The sequence below is a fragment of the Xiphophorus hellerii genome, chromosome 5 (genome assembly GCF_003331165.1).
Source record: "Xiphophorus hellerii strain 12219 chromosome 5, Xiphophorus_hellerii-4.1, whole genome shotgun sequence".
Classification (NCBI taxonomy): Eukaryota; Metazoa; Chordata; class Actinopteri; order Cyprinodontiformes; family Poeciliidae; genus Xiphophorus; species Xiphophorus hellerii.
Window position 1 is genome coordinate 16,530,215 of NC_045676.1, and position 26,599 is coordinate 16,556,813.

At 38.3% G+C, this 26,599-nt stretch overlaps 1 protein-coding gene across 1 annotated transcript; it reads left to right on the plus strand.

The window, feature by feature from the left end:
- Positions 1-286: 286 nt before the first annotated feature.
- Positions 287-26,217, plus strand: tet2 (tet methylcytosine dioxygenase 2). Its single transcript, XM_032564031.1, has 10 exons — positions 287-764; positions 16,724-19,582; positions 19,665-19,755; positions 19,848-19,941; positions 20,038-20,246; positions 20,720-20,870; positions 20,961-21,050; positions 21,567-21,704; positions 22,055-22,409; positions 22,910-26,217. Exons 2-10 carry the CDS (start codon positions 16,768-16,770, stop codon positions 24,244-24,246), a joined length of 5,280 nt encoding a protein of 1,759 aa, XP_032419922.1. The 5' UTR covers positions 287-764; positions 16,724-16,767; the 3' UTR covers positions 24,247-26,217.
- The last annotated feature ends 382 nt before the right edge of the window (positions 26,218-26,599 follow it).

Below are 26,599 nucleotides of genomic sequence, written 5' to 3' on the forward strand. Positions count from 1 at the left end.
AGCCGCCTGAAATAACTCCAAACCGGCTGTTTTTGATGGTAACTGTGAAGCCATTCTTTTATACAAAATGGAAAGTCCTTTAACCTCCAACTGAAAAAAAAGAAAGAAAAAAAACCTCAAGATAGGCAATGAGAAAGGGAGGGAAAAAACCCTGAGTCACTTGGCTTCCTGTATGAGAAAAGGAAGGGGTGGAGGCAACTTCTGCTCTGCCACAGTCAGACAGTTGGGACACATGCATATTGAACAAAAAGTGCACTGGTTGTGGGGGTGGAGTCTTGTAATCCAGAAATCCACTCCAGTGCTTCAGGGCAGCCATCAAAGTGTTCACTATTGTGTACGGCTGAGGAAGGAAGAAAAAAAAGAGGGAGCTGAGGGGGGGAAAGAAAACCTGTATCTTTGTGTGAGAAGGACTCAGCAGGAAAGTGTTTTTGTGAATTAATTTTTTTCTCTTTTCAGAGGTTGTTACCACAGAGGGGCTCTTCTCCCCGAGCTACAGCAAGATTTTATCCGCTTTTATACTTACCATAGCTGCCTTACATTCGACTGACACACAAGTGTGCTCCTCCAGCCGGCAAAACAGCGACACCCGGGCTTCTCCTGATGATGAGAGCCAACGTCAGACTGGTTTCCATGAATATTGATGTGGAGCATAGACTGTTTCATAGAACAGAAGGAGGCAAGATGGCTGCCCTTTAGGATTTGTTAAAGAGGCGATCCAGACAATTTGCTGGAATTTCTACAAAGTGGAGGGACATAAACAGAAGGTAAGAATGTGCTCAGTTTGTTACTCCTCTTTTGACCCGTCCGTGTCTGTAACCTTGAGAGTATTTTTCTTTCATTTTGTGGTCAGGTGAGACAGAGCAGATGTCCCTCACCGTAAAAAGCAAGAGCCAACATAATAAGGAGGGGATATTAGATAAAGCTGCTTCAACATGGCTGACAATTTTCTTTTGGTTTTGCCAGCTGAATGTGAAGGCTGCTATCTTGTTTCCTTGCTGTGCTTATTTTAAATGGATCACAGAAAAAGCTCTACAGTTTGTTCAGGAGTTTTTCTTCAGGCATAATTTAAATACCACTGTGCCTCTTCCTTTTCCTCATAAAAACACTCTCTGGTCCAACTCGTTTAAAATAGATGCATGTTCTCATATATGAGTTTTTAGGATAGATCTACTATTCAATGAGTATGTTTTGAAAAAAAAAAGATATTTATGTGTAATTAATGGCTATTACAGATAAACAATATTTTATTATTTAGTCTATCTAAAATCTTTTTGTGTCAAATCTGCTGCTTTGTATGTCCTGTGTTATAAATGGTAGAGTAAAAGTCCAACCTGGACTCGTCCAGCACAGGGGGGATAGCGCCTGCACAGCAGCAGAGCAGAAATAGCTTCTGGCTTTGTGTGTATCTCTGTGAATCAGCTTTCGTTGCTTTCACCACTGAATGATACACACACACGCACACCCACAGACACAAAGGCAAATCCCAAGGAGAGGCAAAAACAGGAGAACTATGGTGGTGGAAGGCAGTAAGAGAAGGTCAGACAGCGCTGAATCAAATGAAACCCAATCTTACAACACCATTAACTGAAGGACACAAATGTTAATTTTGAAGCAGAGGTTTACTTAAAAAGACTTGTCTCAGGAGAACAATAAGCAGTAAAAACACTAGAAATAACATTTTCTGACTGCTTATGAAAGCATATTCTTATGCATTAAAAGCAGGTAAATGGGCTACTGTTTTCAGGATATTTTCCCCTATGGGCCGTTAAAAGAGGAACTGCTTTCATTGTATAAGAATATGTTTCAAATAGGAATCAGTATACATGGATAAACAGATAAACTATGCATAACTATGCAATGGTGTCACTAGACTGTACGAGATGGTTTAAAACTATGGAAATGTTTTAAACATTGTCAGTAAATATCTAATTATTTGTTAGTTTTTCCTCGAATTCACTAACAGCTTCTTGAAGATTAACATCTAAATGGTACATTTGAATAAAACTGATCTCCTACAGGGTTTGTATATTGGGGTTGTGTATTCTACTGCTTGCAGTTGTAATACAGCTGCAGTTCAGCCTTAGGTCACAGCAACATAAAAAATTGTCTGTAAGGTGGTTGACCTTTATTGTAACCCAACAGTGTAGGCTGCCAACTCGAGTAGCAATGTGCTTGACATCTGTACCATAGAAGATCTTTGTGACACACTTGGAGGTGGATGGATACAGAGGGCACTGAAGAAGAAAGAAGGGCTTTGAGTTCAAAACAAAGTCAGCTGCTTGTTGTTTCCAAGCTTTTATGAGAGTAGTTGATGACGGTTTATTACCACTATCCCCCTACTGTTCCCTCATCCTCATAAATCTTTTTCCCCCTGTGGTTATCAAAACAAACAATGTGTCTTTTACCACAAAAATCATTTTGTGAGCAAGTACCTGTCTCGAATAACTACAAAGATGTAGAGCAACAAATTTCCTTGTGGTGAACTCACCGAATCCACTTAGCAAATACGGTCACTGAGCAAGCAGTGTCAACACATGTGCCTAAGCTTGTTATATATGGTAGTATTTAAGTGTGTTGTGACTGCATAACTTCAGGTGATGGATCTGTGCATGTACATACTTGTATAAATAACAATACTCCCCTTCCCCTTTTAATAATATTGGCAATGACGTCCATTAAAAGTGTCCAACAATGGATTTTATAAGTCACATTGTTGGAATTAAACTGCTCTCAAACATTAGCAAGTGTAATTTTCTAGTCTTCATTGGCACTGAATGAACAGCTTGCAAATGCCAATTATGACCTAAAAACATTACAACAGGGATTTTTACAAGAGGAATTTTCATTTTTCTCTGCATGCCTGCTTTGACATAAATAGCTGAAAGGGCAGCAGCATTAATAGGGTTACAGGGGGCTGAGTGGGGGATGGGCCACATAGATCAATCACATGTGCAGAGCTCATCTCATCTATCTACACCTACAGATAAAGCCGCGCAGTTGGATAGTTTCTTCGTCATGGCAGTAAGCCCCTTTAAGTTACTCCTAGGGCAAAGACAATATCACCTTTGGGAAGAATGTCCAGTTGCCATAGTGCAGTACAACAATGCTGTTTGGCTACAATACCCAAGCCGTTGCCCATGCCCTCACCTTTGACCCTGTTCCGTCCAGCCCAAGTATCATTTTTCCAACCTAGGGGGTGTCTGCAGCAGAAGCGACATAGAAGCATGCTCAGTGTTGTTGGGTTAGACATTTTAGAATGCACTGCTTATGATGGCAAGACAAAATGGCGAGTACAAAGAGTTGTATTGATTGCTGCAATATTGATTTCTGTTGTCTGCCAATGGAGGGTTTGTTTTCCATGGACTTTAAGAGAATAAAAGGAAAACCCAATCTCGTGCAAATGCAAAAGAATCACTCGCAAAAATATTATTTAGACATTTGCACATAATTTAATATAAACATTACACAGAACTTAAACTTTCCAAGCTTCTGCTAAGGAAAAGAAAAGGCTATTTCATTCTTAAAACTGACCACCTTATGCATCAGACATGGCTGAAGAGTTCATGTAAAGATTTGCCTTAGTTTTACCAACTTACCTAATCTACTAGAGGTTACTTTAAGATGCACATCTGTTGTTTTTTTATTAACTTACTGTAGGCTCAAGAATGTTTCAAGATAAACCTTGTGATCCTAGCCTGTGGCAGGCTTGTTAGTCAGTCTTTCAGAAGAGATACAAAAGTGTGGCCGGTAATTGCTACATCACATGCGATCGTAAATGTGCACCATGGTCTTCCTCTACCATGATGTCCTGTGCCGCTATCTGAGCCAAAGCGTAATTATGGGTCGAGCATGATAAGGTCTTATTTGGGGAGTTCTTGGGCTGCAGGGAGTGTTGCTGGCTCTGTGAACATGTATTGATGTCAGGGTTTACCTCAAGGGTGAGACAGCATGGGCAGCGACTCAAAACCTTCTGCCACGTGAGGATACGCACATGGCTTTTCTGTTTACAAACAGTATCCTTGGCATTCCATTGAGAGGAAAGCAAGCGAGGTGTTACGTAATCGCCATAAAGCAAATAGCATCCCTTCCTGCTTCGCGCCAAGCCGATCCTCCTACGCTTGGACAATCAGCTTCGGTTGTTGCTTTCGCCAGTTTAAGCCGCGAGAAGCTAAGACTCACAGTAAAAGCCCAGTTATGTTACAAGACTGTAAGCAGGTCTTTTCTCACGTTCCTTATTGGTGCTGTCCAAGGCCTAATTAACAGCAGCAGGTTAAAAGCTTAACAAGCCATTTCCCCATGTTGCTCTAAATTTGAAGGATTGTGTTTTCGTTAAAAGGAACAAGGAATTGTAATACTGGCAGATTTTTTTTTCAGATTAAGAACAAAGCTAGTATTAACTCTCCACCAACAAGACCAAAAAACAAACAAAACAAAAATCACCCCAGTAGTTTTTCTTTCAAGATTCCCTTTGATACATAAAGTCTTAGTTTATATAGAAAACTTGCGTACATCTTTTTTTTTTGACATTTGAGAATTTTACAAGAAAAAAAAGCTGCAGGAGTGACAGAAAAAATCTTAATTTCCTTACACTTCCATCCAATTAATAATGTAAACTATATTACATTATCCTATATTTTGTAACACTTAATTGTCTGAGATATCTAACCTTTTGTCAGGGATGGAAAATTAAAACCTGTATCTGCCACTCAAATGCTCAAGTCTTAGAAGCCACTGTTTTTTTCAGATGCAATTATATGCAAAATTTGAATATAATATATACATAAACATATATATAAAACTGGCAACCTGTCCAGGGTGTACCCCGCCTCTCTGAGTATCTCCAGAAATGCTGGAGATACTCACCAGCACCCCTCATGACCCCACTAGGCATAAATGTGTAAGCTAAAAGATATATATACTGTATATACAGTATATACTGTATACAACTTACCTAATCTACGTGTATATATATACGTACGCCCTTTCAGCTATTTATATATATATATATATATATATATATATGTATATATATATATAAACATAGATATTATTATTATATATCTGCAAAAAAAGTGTGCTCTAAAAAAAGTCAACGATAGTTGTTCTTTTGCCACTTCATACCCCCATTTCTTTTTTATGCATTGCCATTTTTTCTCTTTTCACTTCCATTTTGTGCTCATGGATTTAAATGTAACAATTTTGTTTTCTATTTTGACTGATTGGATTCTGATCGCCATTTTTACCATCCAATAAAGTTCCTTATATAAACAATACATTACTATCCCGTCACATAGTTCAATATTTTACAGTTCCCATTAAAAATTAGAGGTGTACCTTTAAGTTCATGCTTGAGGAGGTTTGTGTTTTCTAGCACCCAATTTACAGGAACATTACGTTCTCTTTTAGTTGAACTGAATTTGCAGCAGTTTAGACACAATGCTGCCCCCAACAGATAAGTTGTAGAAACTGAACACTTCTGAACTGTTCATTTGTCAAGTTAATTCCTGTGATTGGTTGGTTGATGAGATTTACCCATTACTTCTTAAATTTACCTGCATTGTTTAAGTACCGGGGGCTAATTTTCACACCTGGTCAAACATTCATTAGACAAAAACTGTTCTTTCATCATACTAAACCTTACTAAAATTTGCCAAGATAAAATGTCAGTTTAATAATGGACATACTCCTTTTCAAAGTTAATGCACAGTGCAGTCATGAAAGCCTGGTTTCTACTTTTTTTTAAATGAATGGTCCTGATTGGTGTACTTTATATTAAAATGGCTCTCCAATATGAATTGTTTTGTTGGTAAACAGTCTAGGTTAGGGCCCCTTTAAACCCTTGCTGTCTACTCGGGGAGTCCAGACAGCTGATCCGGATTTTCCTTTAAAAGTATAACTTACCAGATGCCTTGCATGACATCACTAACCACCTCTCTGGACTTGGGCTCAATATAAGGTTTCATTGACAGAATGTACAAGTGTGGCAGCTGGTGCCTTTATTTACACTTGCAGGTGGAACCGATCCAGTGGATGCTGTATCAGTTTTCTCAGTATTACATGATTGCCAGTGCCCTTTTATTTTATTTAATTATGTTTTATGTAGGGTTGAAATAGTTGTTTTCTGACAGCCCTTACACTTACATCCTGAATCACAATAACACCCGTCACTCAGAGGATTTGTGATTTCTGTTCATTGAGAGTCACGTGCCTCTCGCTCAGTGGAGGGAAAGAGGGAGCTTAGCAACAGCAGCTTAGGTCAGGCTGTTTGGAAACCAATGAGAGAAACACTCCAATGTTCAATTACTTATAAACACTTGATTAAGCACTTTTTTATGGTAATTCCTGTTAATTTTACAACTCCACACTCTTTTGGTACAATTTTAAATGTGAGAGGATTAGTGCAAAATTAGCTTTATGGGTTTGCAGCACTTTTGGTAGGATCAGAAAGCACATGTGCACACAACCTATTCCTGCTTTTAACCTTTCTGGGGTAATGGTTGGTCCAGGTAAATGCTCATAAGGCTGCTGCAGCCACTGTGCATTCAGAAAGAAAGTTTCTTTGCTCAGTGCACAACTCATCACGTCGGTCAGATATATTGACTTTTGCATAGACAAAGGCAGTTTCAGGAGGAGGGGGAAGGCAGTTTGGAGGGAAAGCACTGCGAGTGACTGGGGTCAGGTCAGTGGGTTTGTACGCTCAGGAGCTCATTTCTTAAGTCTCCATGTGATGCAGTTTGAAAGCACAAAAAAGGTTTAGTCTCTGTGTGAGACCGGACAGGTTGTGTTTTCAGGTTGTGGTAACTACACAGGACAAAAATCAAAGTCTAGAAGGTTTAAGTTAGAGGTAAGCTAATGTTCAACCAAGAGTTAAACATTTTAAATTTTCTTGGAGCAAAATTGAATGAATAAAAAACTGTTCTACTCAGGCTCATTATGGTGAATCCATACGGCTAAAATAAACACACGGAAGAAAAATCTTAACTCTGTTAAGGTAACTACAGAACTTCAGTAATAAATGTATGTGTGTGTGTGTGTAATCTGGATTTAAATACTTTGTAATGCTGAGCAGATCAGAGAGGTTTTAGCAGACAAAAGCAGCACATACCGCCGTGACATTTACACACAAGCCGTTGTAGTTTTCTTGGAAAACTGGTTAAACACGTTTTGTCAGAAATGTACAGAGGTGGGGTTTATCCCCAGCAAAGGCAAAAGAATAGTTGACTTACTCATGGCCCAGAAAAAGGGATTCAAGTTTTGTCTTCTGTAAGCGTTAACTTTGACATGTTGCTCAAGAGTCTGTGAGTCATCAGCCAAAACACTGACATTTAACCCAATTCTTAAAAATGTATATGTCACATTTGTGTCATCAAAAAGTTGACATTAATACTGTTATACTTTGCAATATGTGTAGAAATCTGACACAGTTCTCAAGAGGTGATATTCATTTTAATTAGGTACCAAGAGAAAGAAACTCATTAGTCATTTCCACCTTGCACATCAAAAAGTAGAAAAATTGTTCAAAGCTAGCCGCATATCCCTCCTTTATCTAGTAGATTTCTGTGGTTTTTATGAGTAAATCTCAAATGGTGCGTATTGTATTTTCTATTTTTTTTTACCACGGCTCTTTGAACGTTACACAAAAAGGTACTCTGAGCATTTGCACTGAAATATAGTACTATATACCATTTAAATACTGCTTTTAATATCAGGATTTAAAGTGAGAAAGTGTTTTACTCACTTTCTCCATTTACATTTTTTTAAAGGTTTTATTGGCTCTGGTGGCCTTTATTTGATAGTGAATTGACAGGAAAGTGGGTAATGAGAGAAGGGGGAAGACATGCAGCAAAGGTCACCAGGCCAGGAATCGAACTTGCGACATCCGCACCGAGGACTAAGGCCTCCATATGTGCATTATGCTTAACCCCTGCGCCACCACAGTACGCCTCTCCACTTAAATTTTACCTTAAAAGGCATTCCAACCACTGACCAACAAACTAACCCTTCTAACTATTGATTCGAACCCAGTGCTCTGTCCCATGTTTGTTTCTATGCTGTGCCACATGTATTGGAGTTTGTTGTTGTAATGGATTCTTTTGATGGCAGCGAGTGTAATCTATAAACTCAAATTCTTTAGATTCCTCCTTGAGCTCCAGCAGTCACATGTTGATTGAAGTGATGGTCAAATGTCTTTCTCTCCCTTTTACCAACCATCTTCTTTTAAAATTGACCCTTTAAGGCAGTGAGCAGACTAGTCTGCTTGTGGTACATGTTGTAAAACAACAAGGTTCAACATTTAATGATCTTCATCTTAGACCTTTAAATGTTCAAATAGTCAGATTTTTTTTAAAGCTAGATCTTTGTTCTGCTTGTGAAACAGCAGTTTACAAACTAGGAGCAGTATGTCTATTAAACAGCAGAATATCTGAGCTGATACCCTAACTGAATAACTAGGTAATACCAGCTTATTATTAGGGATGCATTACTGTTATTTTACTGTTTATTGTTGTTGGGGGGGGCAGTTATTAGTATAAGAGGTATTTTAATGTGTACTTAAGAAGTGGTAATGGGTATGTTTTTATGTTGGAGCAGTATTTATGTGCGTACACATATGTGTTGCCAAATAGACTGTGGCACATTTTAAACAGGTTTTTTATCATTATTGGAAGAAAAGCCCCAAAATATCCTTATAAAGTTTTCAGACCTATTGGCAGTCCTAAAGTGTAATATTTATTTGCTCTAAATTGCAGAGCTGTGTTGAGGTGTAATATTCTGTGCAAGAAGTAAAGCACTAAAATGTGTAGCTATTCTGTTTTTTGTTTATACGTCAAAATCAAAACAATGACTTAATTTTACAGATAACCTTTTAGATGTAACAATCACAAGGTTGTATATTATATTGTATTTTAGCAGCAATAGGAATTAATTGTTAATCTCCAGTGTAATAAAAGCCTTTAGAAAATGTTATGCCTTTTGTATGTATAACATAGTGACACCTCGAATTTTACTTGTATTGGATGGGCTGTACTGACGTGACATTTTGTTGTGCTTCTGTACAAGAAAGGCATTCTTCTTATCATTCTGAATTTCAGTTTTACTTAAGGTTAGCTTACTAGTTGAACTTGATGTTTATTTGTAATCTACTGGTATTCAACTATTTCTTTTAGTATTTGGTGGTTGGATAGTCTTTGTCTAGAAGGTTTATTGTTTAAAATGTGACCAAACTACAACTACAGAAGCTTATGGGACAAAAAACTGTGCGAGTTTAAAGACTGAAGAGGGAACCTCCACATTTTAGCCACATCTGTCTTGCATTACACATAAAGAACAATGTCAATTGTACAGAAACCTTTCCTCATATGGAGGGGGAGGAGGCTCTCCAGGGAAGGAATTACAAACAGAAGTTTATGTCCTCTTTGTCTCTGACTGAGTCTGTTATCATTGTCGTCTGACTCAAAGGAAAATACAAAGTTACACTTAACATTTATAAAACTGTTCTTTAGTCTGATCAGGGGTAGCATGACAAGTGCAGTCTTTTTAGGGCTTTTCGTTTCATTTTAAAAATGTGCTATTGGCCCACCAGAGGTTAGTTTCTAGGGAAGTTAAATCTAACTGCAGAGTTGCCCTAGTTTTGGTCAGCGAATTAGTTGGGGGAGGACAGAACAGGAAGGACAAACAGGTTCGTTGCTTCTGGCTGCCAAGTGATGCAACTATCATTACGTCACAAGCCAAAGTTTACGCCAGAGCAGATAGCTGAGGTGCGCTAAAGAGAACTGCCATGTTGTTGTGCAATCCAAAGACAATCCCCTCCCCCACACAGAAGGCTGTGCAGCAACTTCTGTTGTTATTAATGGAAGTCACGTGTATAACTGAACATCCAGCTTCATATGTTCAGGTAATAACCTTCATATGCATCTGCTTCTGAGTGGAAACAAATATAAAAGAGCTGTCTTCCACTGTAAAAAAATGTTTATAGTTGAATGCAAAAAGAAAAGCATGCACCAAAAACCTTTCAGCAATCAAACTTTTCATATAAATAGTCTATAAGGTACAGCACCTAATGATAATTTTTTATTTTACTAAACATTAGAGGCACATTTTAGTAACAAAATATACAGTAAATGAATTCCAAGGGATACATCAAGGTGGTTTAGAGATTTCACAGTTAGCAAATGTTAATCACATTGTGTTGATTTGTGCAATATTTAAAGTAATAAACAATATGTAGGGTTTAGAAAGGTTTGTTCTGAAATGTTTCTGTCTTGTGAAATACCAAAGAAAACAATGTTTAACTTTGATCCTGATCACCTTGCAAAGGAGTTCATGCCCTTTCAGATGTTTTCACATTAAATATTCAGGTCCTGTTGGGATTTTATGTGATAGACCAACACCAAGCAGTGTGTATTTGTGTGTAATGCAATACATGGTCTTTAACATTTTTTTAAAAATGCTCTTATTTGCATTTTTTATTTATTTTTGTCCTCGTAGCATTGCATATTGGATAATTAGTTTGGTTTCATCTGACCAGAGCACTTTCTTCCTCATGTTTGCTGTGTACCCTATATGAATTGTGGTGTACTGTTATTGGGGACTTCTGTAGCTGATTGATGCTTTCTTTGCCTGGCCTCTCAGTTAGGGTGAACTGGCACATTTTTATACATCTGCAGATACTCTTTACATTTACATATTTTGGATTAACCATTCATATGAGTTTAGGGATTTTGATTTACAATCCAAACCTACTTTAAACTTCTGAACAGATTTCTTTCTGGCCTGTCTGCTATGTTCTTTGGTGTTCATGAGGTTGTTTATTGTCTAATCTTCTCCAACAAACCTCTGATGCTTTCATGGAACAGCTGCATTTATACAAAGATAAATACGGTACACATGGGTCAACTCTTCTCTAAATAGCTAAGTCCTTAAGACAGTTGGTTGCAGTGAGTTTGATTTAGGAGTACCAGATATAACGCAAATGCATGGCACACTTCTTAGATTTTCATTTGTAAAATTGCTGTATGGCTTTTATTCCTCTTCGTTATTTTATTGTGAGTCAATTACATAAAATCCCACTAAAACACATTGTCAGAATGCAACTGAACACAGGTCAGAACAAACTGTTCCATTTAGTTGTTGTTGTTTTTTTTGTCCTAGATTCATTCAGTTTTATGCAGTACAACTTTACCCAGACCTAGCAAAAATTTACTTTGCCTTTAATTTGGTTTTACTTGAAGCAACATCCAAGGAGAAAGGAGATATGCAGACAGAGGAATCTTTTGTGTCTTCATCAGGGTCATATGTTGAGAGGAATAGAGAAGAAAATAGAGATAGCAGATGTAAAACCAAGCATGTGAGAGACACAGCGTGAGTGTGCCATGTGACAAAAATCACAAGCATAAGTTGCCTGATCAAAAGACCCTGTACTATGCAAACCATAAATGGGCATGAGTACAGTTGAGCCTGTTCAGCATTTGAGCTAACACTAACAAAACACTTAGCTAGCATATTGGTTCTGAATTATGTTATGAATTCTGAATTTATTTTTACTGTATCAGCTATTTCTAATTACTCTTTCCAGTGCAGTCAGTCCCTCTCTCTGCACAAGCAAGCTATACATCATGAACTGTCATCATGCAATCTGCCTACAATGCAATAATCAAGCGGTGCATTAAAACAAGCAGTGAAAGAGTTGTTCTCTCTTTGGCAAAACTTCAAATCTTTGTAAAAGATCTTTGCAAAAACAGAACTTATTATCTTGATCTTTAAAAGACAAATAATCATCGGAAATTAATCATGTCTTTTTTTTATCATTTGTTTTCATACAGTCAACTAGCTTGTAGGGTGGTGACGATTCTGCCAGAGGTCATTAGGTTTGTGGAGCAGCAGCTCGAGCTGATTGTTTACCATGGGGACACTAAAACAGTGCTATCCAAGTCATCTGACCTAATTACGCAAGCAAAGGACTGCTAAGGATAAGATATCACTGTTAGCTCTTCTCCATGCTGTCAGAATAAACAAGGTACACTGACATTTGGTGTAATATGCTAATTAGCAAGCCTCATATTGAAAATGTACTCAATCCATTTTCTTGTTTTTTGTTTGTTATTGTGTTATGGTAAAATTATTATTTATTATTATTATTTATTTTCAACAGAGGGAAAATTATAGGATTGTGTCAGTTAAATACAGTATGTTGATGAACTGATAATAGTGGCATAAAAGTTATAAAAGTGTTAAAAAAAGCACATTTATACAGTACAGACCAAAAGTTTGGACACACCTTTTAATTCAGTGAGTTTCCTTTATTTTCATGACTATTGACATTGTAGATTCACACTGAAGGCATCAAAACTATGAATAACACATGTGGAAATATGCACTAAACAAAAAAGTGTAAAACAACTGAAAATACCCCTTATATTCTAGTTTCTTCAAAGTAGCAACCTTTTGCTGTGATTACTGCTTTGCACACACTCTGCATTTTCTTGATGAGCTTCAAGAGGTAGTCACCTGAAATGGTTTTCACTTCATAGGTGTGCCCTGTCAGGTTAATAAGTGGGATTTCTTGCCTTATAGTCATGAAAATAAAGAAAACCCATTGAATTAGACAGGTGTGTCCAAACGTTTGGTCTGTACTGTATAAGTAATTTGGCTTCTCATTGCGCTGAACCCTTCAAAAATTTATAGTCTTTAGACTTTGTACATGTTTCATTTTCTTATCTTTTAAACAGGAAAATACAACCAGACCCTCTCACCAAAGGAAATTTGTACTTGACATTATGGCCTATTCTTAAAACTACTGAACAAAACACTAGTGTGACTTGGCAAGTGCATGTGTATTTGATTTACAAGTCTGCCCAAGATCTACCTTTCTTTTAGCTTTGGCAGCAGATTTTATTTATCTTTTAACATAGAGGTGAACTTTTAATATATACATGTGAGTATAATGTCATTAAAATCAATTTTATTTTGTTTTACTTCACAATATCGGTGAGTAGATGATAAGTTGGCAGGACAAAGCTTGAAAATTCAGGGGACAAAAATCCACTTTTAAACACAATCATTGGTTTGTGCCTGACATTACAACCTAAATAGCTACAGGCTCCTAAACATACATTTAAAAATTGTTTTTAAAATGTTCAATATTTCTATGCATTTTCTATATATTTTTTCTATTTTTCTAAACTGAATGTGACTGAAGAAACTTTTTTTTTCTTTTTTGCCTTAAGATTTTTTAAGCATACAATAGATGCCTTAAGGTCTGAACTTGAAAGTGCAGGGACCTGAGCCTCCAAGCAGCTGTTGGAATGATGAATGTCACATAGGGCTGCCAAGTAACAGCAAACAGACTACAAACGCTGTGACAGGCCTCAAATCTCACAAGCACTTTCTTTGGGAGGACAAAACAGTTTGAATATGAGTTCAGTCCAAGGCAAATCACACAGCAGAAAGGGAACAGATGTTCAATTTTAAATATTTATTGCAGACATTGTGTCATGTAATAATAAAAACAAGGTAAACAATGATTTTAAAATGTTACTTATGTTTTTCATCATAGCATTCTTATTGATCACAGCTTATTTCAGTGAGATGCCAAAGAAAGTGCTCAAGTGACAGAGGTTTTCTATGGCTGCACCATTATAAAATAATGCAGTGTTGCCCCACCCCACCTGGTGCTGCACACTGGCATTTGGCTGGATGAAAGAAAACTACAAGAAAGACAAATTCATCTGTTTGCAAACATTTGAATAAAAGGAATTAGATAGTAATATACAATTTATTTGTATAAATACCGTGATTTAAAAAAATGTTTACTTAAGCTTTTAGTGTGAGTCCATGCCTAGCTTAGGGTGTATACTAGCAACATCATATTTTAACCTGAGCCTTTGAATGGAGCAAACAATATGCTTCTAACCAAAAATATGGATGCCTGTCTTCAGTGCATTGGTATATAAACAGACTATTAAGTTGTCAGCACAAAAAGTCATTTAAGTGTTAAAGCTATTTCTTACTAGTTTAACATACAACTTTTCTAGTTTCAAGAAGTGTTCACCATGTAGTTTGCATGTAATGATTTGCCATCATATTGGCAGAGAAAGACAATCTCGATAAACATCTATCATCTCACTATGAATTGTTTCAATTCTAAATTTCTGACAGCTGACTAACATGACACAGCTGTTACGACAGACATAGCATAATCACATCAAAAGACGAAACATTTCACTCCATCTGACTGCAGAGTATTTCTACTGAATATTCAAGATTCTTTACTGACCATTTCAAATTTATATTACTAAAAATGTTGATGCAAATAAAAGTTGTGGACAACCTAAAGTGTGTTGCTGTTCACACTTTAGGTTAGCAGGTGTCACTTTTAAGCATCACAATTTGTTGCTTAAAATGTTTCGGTATATTTTATTTTATTATTGGATGCACAATCTGTAAAACTGTGGCACAGCTTTACAAAGGCAGGTTACTGATGTCAGTCTTCATTTTAAATTTTTCTCTAAATAACCCTTCTGATTTTGTTTTTTTCTTTAACTTTATTAATAAGCTCATTTTCTACTCTGGACTTTGTACAATGCAATGTGACTGACTAGTTCTAGGTAAAAAATACTATGTGCAAAACTGTGTAGAAAGGTTGATGATTGTCTAGGTTAGATATTAGACTTAACAGGAAGAAAAAGATAAATGGCAACATAAGTAGAGAAGAATCTGACATGTAATTATAGGGTAGAGGTGAAGGCGGACAGAGAGGGAGAGAAACAATAGCACACAAACAAAGAAACTGACTTCTGGTGCTGGAACAAAATCTTACTGGAGAGTTCAGTTTGTGAATAGTAATTCAAACTGCAGTTCAGTGTTTATTACTATTAGAAAGCCAAAATAGATTAAAGCACATATGACCTATAGGAAACATCCAATGTTGCCATTTCATCAGTATATCTTTGGCTTAGTTTACTGTGTTACTTGTAGAGCAAAAATACATCACACTGTCAATTATGTAAGTATTAAGCACTGCTGTAAATTTGGGTTTAAATCACAGCATGGTAGCTGTGTGTGTTTGTATATCTGTATAAAGCCCAGATAGACGCACACACAGCTGGGATTTCTTGGCTTTGTTCTGGGTTTGCAAAGATTTTTTCTTCTTGGTCTACATGGGCGTCTCTAATAGTGACGAGCTGCTTGGATTCTTTGGTGCTTTGTAAAACACGGAGCGTGCCATAGGAACGGAGCTGCCCTGAAAGCAGCTTGACACTGGTGTTCATGTCCTGACAGAGTTGCTGATTAACATACAAAACAAAGGGAGATTTACATGGGGTAGGGAAGTAGAATTTACTCACTTTGCTGTGTTGCTGCAACAATATTTTCCTAAATTCCAGCATTTATTTGTAGAAATTTATCCATAGTATAAATAACAGAAATGCAGTGTTTCATACCTTAAAAAAATCTAATTCATTTTTTAATAAGATAAACTTTGTTGTCCCAAAGGAAATTTGTCTTGGGTCCAGACACTGGCTGCTGCATAGCCCAAAATCCATAACCATCACATTATATTCAACCTAAACACATTAATAATGTTTTAAATTGGGTAGAGTTCATAAATTAATGTTAGGATAATAAACCTTTACTTTCATTCCCAGATTTCATGCATTTTCTGTTGGATTCAGGTGATTATCTGATCAGTTCCCCATGATGTATGGACTGGCTATCATATTTTCAGATACATTTTCCAGTGGTTTATTGATATTTTCAGGACATATACAAGCCAAGCAGCATAATATGTTAAATTGCAGTCATTATCACATATCAATATGTGAAACATCACAAATGCGCAGAGCTGTTGGATGGAATATTTCATAAAGTTTTGTATTTCAAGTGTCATACACTCTGTGTGCCAATAGTATGTTTTGCCAGTGTTACTAATATTGTACAGCCCTAATATATAAGCTGAAATCTTTGAGACTATGTCAACATAGACTATGTCAATGCCAAAAGACATATTCTCTCTAGCGTGTCTTGGGCGGTCCCCTGGAACCTCCTTCCAAAAAGACGTGCCCAAAAACACTGGAAATGAGGCCCAAGCCAACTCAGCTGACTCGAAGTTCTACTCCTACACTCTCCTCTGTAGGGTGAGAAGCTGACTGGTCGAGCTTCTCGCCCTATCTCTAAATACCTGAAAATGATGTGTAAATTATGTGTTTAACATTGACTGAAAATGATGAATGCGCAACCTTTCATGTCTTCAAGAACACTATAAACCTTTGGCAATATATGTTATTTATTCTAACACAAGAAGTGCTGATATGTGGTGTCAGCCTGTGGTTTGAAATGATGTGAAACAAATCATAAAACTAAAACTAGGCACAGAAAATTCTAATATAAACGCCCCACGTTTGGAGGCCTTAGTCCTCAACGCGGACGTCGCGGGTTCGACTTCCGGTCCCGACGACCTTTACCGCATGTCTTCCCCCCTCTCCTCACCCTCCTTCCTGTCTGCCTACTGTACAAAAAAATACGAGCCACTAGCGCCGCAAAAACTCTTCGGAGAAAAAAAATGGAAAAAAAAAAAATATTTGCACACTATGAACTTAAGCAGTTTATTCTTCTGGTTGAAACAAGTAATATCATTAGAAAGGCTGTAGTCTGCATTGAAGATTGTTTCTATGTTTTCATCTGAAAAATATTCAAAGTAACCTTTTCATGCTGTCTTTCTACTCTGCAGGTGGGACAAAGGGCAGCCTGATGTATGGGCTCTGAGCAGGACAGATGGAAACAGAAGAGGCCAAACATGAGGCGGAAGAAAGTTTAATGTTGGGACAGTTCGGAACATCTCACCATCATTCTCACAAATTCCAGAATGGAGCTCGGTGTTCACAGGAGGATACTGTGCAGATCAGTGACAGTGAAAGCTGGATTACTGGTGCGGTACATTATGAACCCAGCAAAGCTGCTGGCTCCATGAAGAGATACAGAGAGAACTGCAACATTCCTGCTTCCGAACAAGCATTGTTCCAATCGGGATTCTTCAAGATGAACGGAGACTTAATGAATGGAGAGTTGAAGCATGGATTCGCAGAGCAGTCCTTAGCGGTCCACCAAACTAAGAAAATAAAAGTAGATGGTGACATGAAAGAAAACGGTGACTCAAGCCGTAATTTTGTGAAAAACTTCTCTGAGTTGACAAAGAAAACTGAAATGGAACAGACTTCTGCTCAGACTGATATTAATTTTGATATAAGAAACTGTCACATACCTAACAGGGATATTTTCAGCCGAAATAAGTCTGTTCCAAATGGTGCTGTATCATCTTCCTCAACCATAGAAAGTACTCCCGGTGATCTGTTGGAAAAAACCTTGTCTCAGTATTATCCTGAGCAAGTTTCTATTGCAACACAAGCATCTGGATCACAGCTGGATACTGTCAATGACTCACTCGCCACACGCTCGGTTGGTGAAGGTGCTCAACCTCCTGCTGTAACCTCAGGGCTGTCAGAGTCGCAGCAGCAGCCACCTGCAACATCCGCAGAAGGTGTTAACAGCTACAACTCTGGCAACTATTTAGTAAATGGATATTCTAGTAACTTTGGAGTAAATCAACAGCAACAGCTTTCATCTTGCTCTGGTCAAGAGATAGTTCTGGGGGCACAACAGCATCCCAGTGGGGCACAATGTTTTCCAGATAACACAAACCCTCAAGGTAAATATACAAAAACCCAGCAGGAATACAACCCAAGGTCATTTCTGAACCACAATAACCCCTCGCAGGCTGCAGAGGCAGGTGGATATGGATCTCTTCTTATTTCTGGTGCAAATGAGAACAGCCAAAATGACAATGGAGCTGGTCTGTATCATGACACCAGCATGGGACTCCAGTATGGGACTCAAGGTCAGAATTTTCAGGATAACTCTGGGCGACAGCATCAACCTGATGGTCAAATGGGAAACAGCCTCCAGCAGAGCAGTAACTCTGTGTCAGTAAACGGTGTGGAGGATACACATCAACAAAGAGTCAACATTTCATGTTCCACTCCCAGCCAAACTAATTGGATAGAAAGGAATCTTTCACATTCCCAGCAGCAGCCAACGCAGTGCACAGCATCCCAGGCAAAAGAGCAAGAGCTGTGGAGAGCTAAGCCTCAGTCAGAACAGCAGACCACCAGCCCCCCAGTTCAAAACCAGATACTGGAGCCAAACCAAGCGCAAAGGTACAGCGAAACGCAGACACAAGGGCTTTTTACAGACACCAGCCGAGGGTCTAACAGCTCGCTTCAAAAACAGCCAGACTGCCTACCTGCTCACATGCAATGTGCTTCAGTTCAGCACAACACTGCCCCTGAGTGGCAGCAGTCCAACTCTAAAGCACCTCAGATGCAGCAACATTTACTCCAGAAAATGCCTGAGACAAAAAACTTCCCTCAGAATCAGCAATCTAACTGCTACCTCTCCCCAATGGAATCAGAGCACTTTCACGAGGACAAAGACTTGCAGGAGATATTGTCAGTAGAGTTTTTAACAACACAACAGCAGCACTGTCATCTTCAACGCCCGCTGTCCCACCCACCACAGTTTGAAGCCCAGCAGCTCAAATCTCCTACCTACCGACCTCGCAGCCAGCCTCCACCAGGCCAACACCAGCTTCAACCAGATCAGCCTTTCAGTAACGACCATCAACATACTGACCAATCAGCATTCGCCTACAATAACACAGAGATGCAACAACCACAACATCAAAGACAGTGTCTTGAAAACTCAGGCAGCCAAAACCTCAAACAGTTTCAACCACAGCAGCCTAACAACCACTGCCATGAGCCCAACCAGGTGGACTTAGCCCAGACTTCTTCACAGTCACAACCTCACCTACCACAGGGTCTGTTCAGCCAACAGTCAGGAACACGGATGTATCCCAAAGCTGAGGAGCAGACGAGGGCTTCTTGCACTCAGTTCCAAACTGGACCTCGACTACCTCTGGGACCAGCAGGTCCCCATGTTGACTTTCAGAGGCATGCGGCTCTTCGCATGCGTCTATTACAAAGGCAGGAACGCCATGGCCCTTCTCAACTCCCTCGAAGCCCAGTTGACTCCAAACAAAACCTTGGAGCTGTAAAACTGGAAAACAGCCCCAGATTCGAGCTGCCCACCTCACGGCAGCAGGAACAGCCGTTTATGGCCCGTGATTCAGGGATGGGTGGGGTCAAGATCAAGACTGAAAGTCAACAATCACTATGTGTTCAAGACAAGAAACCAGGGAACATTCTTGCCTCTATGGAACAAAGCTTGAGGCAGTACAAGCTCTCAAATCTATTCGAGAAGAAACCTCTTGTTGTTAATTCATCAAATAAAGTCAAAGTGGAATCCTCAGGGGCTGTCACCATACTATCAACAAACATGGATATGAGTGGGACAGACTCAACGGCCACAACAGCTTCTGTTCTGAAAAATACCCTGTTCTCCACTCCCAAGAAGGAACAACTCCTTAAAAATTTCATAGATTCCCCCATGAAGTTGTTAGATACCCCCGTAAAGAATCTTCTGGATACCCCCATGAAAACTCAATATGAGATCGCATCATGCCACTGTGTTGGTAAGTCTCATCCTGTGGGTGATGAAATGTGATCAATGGTTTAGGTTGTAAATCTTAACATTTTATGCCTTATTTAATTTAGATCAAATCATTGAGAAGGATGAAGGTCCATATTACACTCATTTGGGCTCAGCACCTACTGTTGCTGGCATTCGAGAGCTGATGGAGAAAAGGTAATCCACAAATTAAAAGAGCATTAGAGGAAAGCTGACAATATTTTACAACTTCTGTTAGGTTTTTCTTAACGTTTTATTATGTTTTGAAGGTCTGGCATCACTGGACGAGCCATCAGGATTGAGAAAGTAATTTACACCGGCAAGGAGGGGAAAAGTACACAAGGATGCCCCATAGCCAAATGGGTCTGAAGATTAGTTTTTTTTTTGTATTTTATTTGTAATCTGATAAATTGGCTGCAATTAAATATTTCTGTGATACCTGTGTGTGCTCTGTTTCAGGTGATTCGGCGAGCAAGTGTAGAGGAAAAGCTACTGGTTTTGGTGCGTGAGCGTACTGGTCACAGATGTGACACTGCCTGCATCATAATTGTAATTCTGGTCTGGGAAGGCATCCAGCCCAGCTTGGCTGACCGCCTCTACCTCGAGCTGAGTGAAACTCTAACAAAACATGGAGCTCATACGCAGAGACGCTGTGCTTTCAATGAGGAGTAAGTTACAGCATTGCAGTACTCAGAAGTGTCTTATAATTAAATCCATGTCATACTGCATTGATGCAATAATTGATGCAAAATGAACCTCAATGTTTTGAGCACATATACAGTACAGTACATGAACATACTGTACTGCTGATCCTTTTGTTTATATTATATTAAAATTTTCTGACAAACTAAATCTTGGGTTTTCATTGGCTGCAAGTCATCTAAATTAAAGAAATAAATGCTTGAATACATCACTGTTTAATGAGTTCATATATATATATTTTCTAACCTGATTATTTAAATAAAATAACTTCTTGATATTTAGTTGTTTTGAATACTTAAATATTAGAAATGCATTATGTTCAAGTTATACGCCCACAGTGTAAATCTATTCTGTTATTCAAAGTACTTTAGCTAAGTTTGTTTTGTCAACTCTCTCTAAGTTGGTTTAACACAGAGATATGTTACCTGTACACTTTCAGGAGGACCTGTGCATGCCAGGGCTTTAATCCTGAAGCCAGCGGTGCGTCTTTCTCTTTTGGCTGCTCTTGGAGCATGTACTATAATGGCTGCAAGTTTGCCCGAAGCAAAATCCCAAGGAAGTTTAAGCTACTAGGAGATGATGTCAGAGAGGTACTTAATACAAATTATGTTGAGGATCATGGCTGTAGCCAAATTAAAAACACTTATATTTAACTTGATGTTAAACATTCTGTTTTTTAGGAAGAGAATATTGAGAAAAGTTTTCAGAATTTGGCAACATTACTGGCTCCTTTGTATAAAATTATGGCCCCTGAAGCCTATGGAAACCAGGTGAGTATATCTTGGTATTATAAAACCTCAATACATCAAATAATTTCCTATTTATCTACTAAAATAATATACACATTAATAAAAGACATAGTTGATGCTGAGATCAAATAAGCAAAAGCTAGGAGGCTTTTAAATTATTATTAGACCATCATTTCAAAGTAATGTTGTGAAATTTGTACTTTCTGACTTTAATGAGGGCACTTAGTAAAATAAGGAGTTGCAAAAACATCTTAATATGACCATAAAAAAAGTGCACTATAGTTGATTTGTCTGTGGGAAAGGCTGTAAGTGAACATTTATCATTTACAAGATTTTTTTTCTCTATGTGTCTTAAAAAGGATCATATTTGATAATAGCGTGACAGAATCTACACATCTGAAGGATTGTGTGTGAAAATGATCTGCACAAAGAAAACACCATTAGACATAGATTAGACAGATTAGACAGTTCTTACATTTCTGACAGGGTTTTTGTAAGGTTTTGAGTTTTTGTATTTCCTCTTGGTATTGTCCATAGGTAGAACATGAACACAGGGCCCCAGATTGTCGCTTGGGGATCAAGGAGGGACGACCTTTCTCCGGAGTGACTGCATGTTTGGATTTTTGTGCCCATGCTCATAGAGACCTCCACAACATGCAGGGAGGAAGCACTGTGGTAAGCGTGGAAACCTAGGAAACATGTTTTTACACTCCCTTGTCAAAGTATTCATGCTCCCATAGTATTGTCATATCTTCTCTTGTTGCAACTATAAATCTAAATATTTTTATTGGGATTTTTGTTAATAGGTCAACACATAGTTGGGGATAATTGTAAAATAGAACATTCTTCTCAATTTCCAACTTTTTTTCAAATGAAATTCTGAGATACCAAATAACCCTGAATAATATCCATAGTATAAATAAAAGAAATGTAATCTATATAATATGTAAAGTGCACCTGTATGTAATCCATATGTAACTTATTACATTTATGTAACTTATTCTGGCATGTACCTTTTTTCCCAGGTGTGCACATTAACGAGGGAGGATAATCGAGAAATCGGAAAGATACCAGAAGATGAGCAGCTCCACGTCTTACCTCTTTACAAAGCTTCTAGCACTGACGAGTTTGGCAGTGAGGAGGGCCAGCAGGAAAAAATAAAATCAGGGGCCATTCAAGTCCTCAGTGCCTTCCGTCGTCAGGTGCGCATGCTTGCAGAGCCTGCCAAATCTTGCCGGCAGAAGAAACTGGATGCGAGAAAAGCGTCTGCCAACAAGAATGCCATGCTGGAAAGCTCAAATGATAAGGCAGAAAAGGCCCTTTTGGCCAAGTCAAAGGCTGGCACTTATGAGAACACTGTCCAGAGCACTCCATTTACAGGTAGAGAAACATTTTATAAAGACTTTTTTGGGAAACTCCCATTTTAAAATATGGCTCAGTGATATGACCTAAAATTCATTTTTGATTTATGTGAGCTTTACTGCGATATGCAATTGATATTGTGATATTAAAATTGTGTTCCTAACCACTGTATTCATGCCCCACCCTGTGTTGTAGTGGTGTACCCAGACTCACCCTCATCTTTAAAGTCAACAGGATAAAAACAAACCTTACACCTGTACCTGCATATAATCATTTAGTAGAAGCAACTTTCAATCATTCCAACTCCAAACCAAGAGTTTGGCTCAAAGTGAAAACAGTAGATTAGACTGGCAAATGAACTTAACAAAAACAACCAATAACCACTATTTTACGCTCTTTAAGGGGTCAAATACTTTTTCACAGCACTATCTACTTAATGAAAAAACGGATTGGTAAAACGTGACATGAAATCAGTTTGTTTTCATAAGTTTTTTCTTCTTTGGTCTTTTGTTTTCTAGGTGCTGTGGGAGCCCCCCTTCAGTCAGGTCACCCATCATATCCCCTCGGGGTCATGCCGCAGCAAATTCAGCAGCCACAGGCCATGTGCCCCCCTTACCCTTCCTCACCAAACACTGCTCTCCCAAGGTTCTCTAACAGTCCTGGCTCTTTTCCAGGCTCTCCAAAGCCAGGAAGCATGTACCTCGCTCAGCCATCAACACCTGCCAGCCATTTCCTCTCTTCACTTCCAAACTCATACATGAATGGGCCAAATCGTCCACAACCAGGTCACCAATGTAACGGAGGAATGCCTGTTGAAAGTTACCATCAGTTCTATGCACCAAACCAAAATCAGCTGGACGCTTATCGCCAACAGCGGCCAGCGTTTTTCCCTGAGCAGCAGTATGGTGTCCAACAACGCTTTGAGCTCAATTATCCATCTAGGTACAGTCAACCAGGCTTCCAAGTCAATGGTTACAGTGCCATGCGTCCACCTCAGCCCATGAGACACTATGGTCCTTTTGGCAACAACAGAACCTCAGATGCCCGGTTCATTGACACCCTAACAGGAGCACCCTCTGTTCATGGTGGCATGGATTATACACTTACTGTAAGTAAAGGCAATCAGTTTGGAGAATACCCAAGTTCATACTTGCCTCAGAGTCCACACATCCCAGGCCGTGATTCCTTCCCTATGCAACTTAATACAGACATGGCCATTCCTAATCCACAGATGCTCCCAGCTCAAATCAGCAGTGGCTGTTTAAACCCTGAAACACAGTCACGGTTGGGTCTTCTCAATGGTGGACATATAGCCTCCAATATTAAGTCGGAGCCTGGAACGCCTCAGACACCCACAATCCCCCAAAAACCAGAAATGTGGTCAGACAACGAGCACAACTTCTTGGATCCTGAGATTGGTGGTGTGGCTGTAGCTCCAAGTCATGGCTCTGTACTCATTGAGTGTGCAAAACGAGAGCTACATGCCACAACACCCCTCAAAAACCCAGACCGCAACCACCCAACACGCATTTCCCTTGTCTTCTACCAGCACAAGAATCTGAATGAGGCAAAGCATGGGCTGGCCATGTGGGAAGCTAAGATGGCAGAAAAGGCTCGCGAGAAGGAGGAAGATGCAGAGAGGAATGGCGGGGAAGGGACTCCGAGCAAGAGCAGCAAGAAAGGGGGTAAGCGGGAGCATTCAGAGTCTTCAGAGACTACAGGAGAACCTCCATACAAGCGTTTCATAAAGGCACTAATGGAAGGATCATCATCATCATTCACAACTAATACTCATGTCATCACAACTCCATATGCATTCACCAAGGTCACAGGGCCTTACAGTCAGTTTGTGTAGAAAACAACCTCTAAGGAACTTGAAGGTGCTGCAACCCAAACCACATGCATCAAATCCTACTATCGGCAACCATGTGATGGAAAAACAAATGGGCTACGTTTCTCAACTCTCACACAACCGAGCTTTACTAGTTGATCCTACTGAGGTAACTATTGCAATACCAGAAAAACAGTGGTGCTTTCAGTCTAACACACAAGGAACTTTTTCAGCTGGAAACAAAGTTTCTCTTAATGGTGGCTTTATTTTTCTTACAAAATTTCTAATATTTGCATAAAACACTGACTTTCAAAAGTCTAAGACTCACGGTGCTGAAAAGTATGCTTATCACCACTTTCAAATGCCTTCACACTAAAACCAGAATACACTCTACAAGAGACTCACAGTTCATCTACCGGTAACTGTCTAAAATCACCCGACATCATCCATCATTTTTAAGAAGTCAGTGTTTCTAAGAGCACTTTTTAAAAAATTTTTGAGTTTAATGTTTCAGACATTAAATTAAAAATTACAATCTGATCATGCTGTATAGCAAATATATACAGGTGCATCTCAGTAAATTAGAATACCTTCAAAGATGTAATTTATTTTAGCAATTCAGAGCAAAGCAGTTACACCCATTTAATAGGTCCATTACAGAGTGGTGTATCTGAAGTGTTTATTTCTGTTGCTTTCAGTGATTATGGCTTACTGCAAATGAAAACTAATTTATTAGCTTCTTAGCTTTTCTTCATAAAAACAATCAAAAAGTTTTTTCATATTGAAATGTGGGTCTATGTTAAAGTATGTCTTTGTTGAGGCTTTTTGCATAAATTTCTGCATCAGTACAGTGTTGCATTATGCTGATTAGACCATGGCTCTACTGAGGTGCTTACTTAAATAACAGCTTCCAGCTTTTCTTCTTGTTTGGTGCTTCTGTTGATAATACTCCGCTGGTTGTCTAAGAGTTTTAGATCTGTGAGCATCTCCTTAAAGCTTGTCAGCAAAGGAAAGCAGGAAGGGACTCGTGACTGTACTGACTTTGGACTTTATAAAACACAGTTGATCAAAACCAACAGATGACTTGGGTCCTCAAATCATCACTGAATGGAAAATTTACATTGAATCTCAAGAGTTTACTCAACGTTTTCCTTCCTCTCAACTTTACATCAATTAATATTGGAGCAGTTACATAAGGAACTGTAAAAAGTCTCAAAAGATCTAATGATCATTTTAAGGTCTTAGTATTGATTGTAGCAAACCTTAAAATCTAACAGTGTGTTTGAGATTGTTAATTTGCTCTTTCCCTTATTTTTGGTTTCATGATACTCATTTTGAATAAATGTATTTATTGTGTTGTGCTTTTCGGTAATACAGCTGCACTACTTAATGTATCCATGTAATGAAGTGGTGTGTAAAAGTTTTATCTTGAGAGAAATATTTGTGCTTGTGAGGCTTTTCTTATAAACTCTTATAGCCATATAGTCTTTTAAAACATGTTTCATACTTTTTGAGAACATCAGCAATATGTTTTATTATTATTTTTATTGTTATTGGAGTAGTTACAACAAAGTAGAGAAAAAAGAAATCAGGCCAAATAACTCATTGCTATCTGATACCAAGTCAGCAGTACACACCATCATTGTGTAAGCCATTTTATATCCATATCTGTTTTAAAAACCTTTTTTATTGGTCTTATGTAGAAGAAGATGAATTTTATTTTATTTTTTATTTGCTGGCAGCCATAGCAATCTGAAGTAACAGAAAACTGTGCTATATGTCAGACTGTCAAAATAAATTTATGAGTCTGTTTTGAATTGATATAATTCAAGTTCCCAATAATATTGTAATTTATGGAGATGCATCTGTTGTACTTAGTTCAAGTACCTGGAAAGAAAATTAACTTGTCATCTTATTGGTGCTTTTATCACTATCTGGTGTAATTTATACTGTAAACTTGAGCCATTCATGTGGTGCATTCTAAACATTTTGGGGACAAATATATATATATATATATATATATATATATATATATATATATATATATATATATATATATATTCTCTTTAGTTTTTAGCAGGTTTACTTTGCTGTTTTCTGTGACTGTTTTTATAGCTCCTTACTGTAGATTCTCCAAATATCCTGGCTTGTGAATATTGCATGTAGTTTTATGTCTGTGGTGCTCAGTAAATGTGCTTTTATACACTGAGGAACACAAAACAGGGTAAGCTCAGTGTCAGAGGGCAGCTGACTTGCTGTTGTGATTGAATTAAGATGGACAGGTGAGATTTGTACAGTAAGTTAATTACCCATATTGGACTTTTGGGATTTATGTTGTAAATTATGCCGGGTGTCATTGTGTTTCTTTAGGTTTCAA

Coding starts and splice junctions, on each gene's coding strand:
- tet2 (XM_032564031.1), top strand. CDS start 16,768: ATGGAAACAGAAGAGGCCAAACATGAGGCGGAAGAAAGTTTAATGTTG. Junction 19,583..19,664: donor CGCATCATGCCACTGTGTTG/GTAAGTCTCATC, acceptor TATTTAATTTAG/ATCAAATCATTGAGAAGGAT. Junction 19,756..19,847: donor CGAGAGCTGATGGAGAAAAG/GTAATCCACAAA, acceptor TATGTTTTGAAG/GTCTGGCATCACTGGACGAG.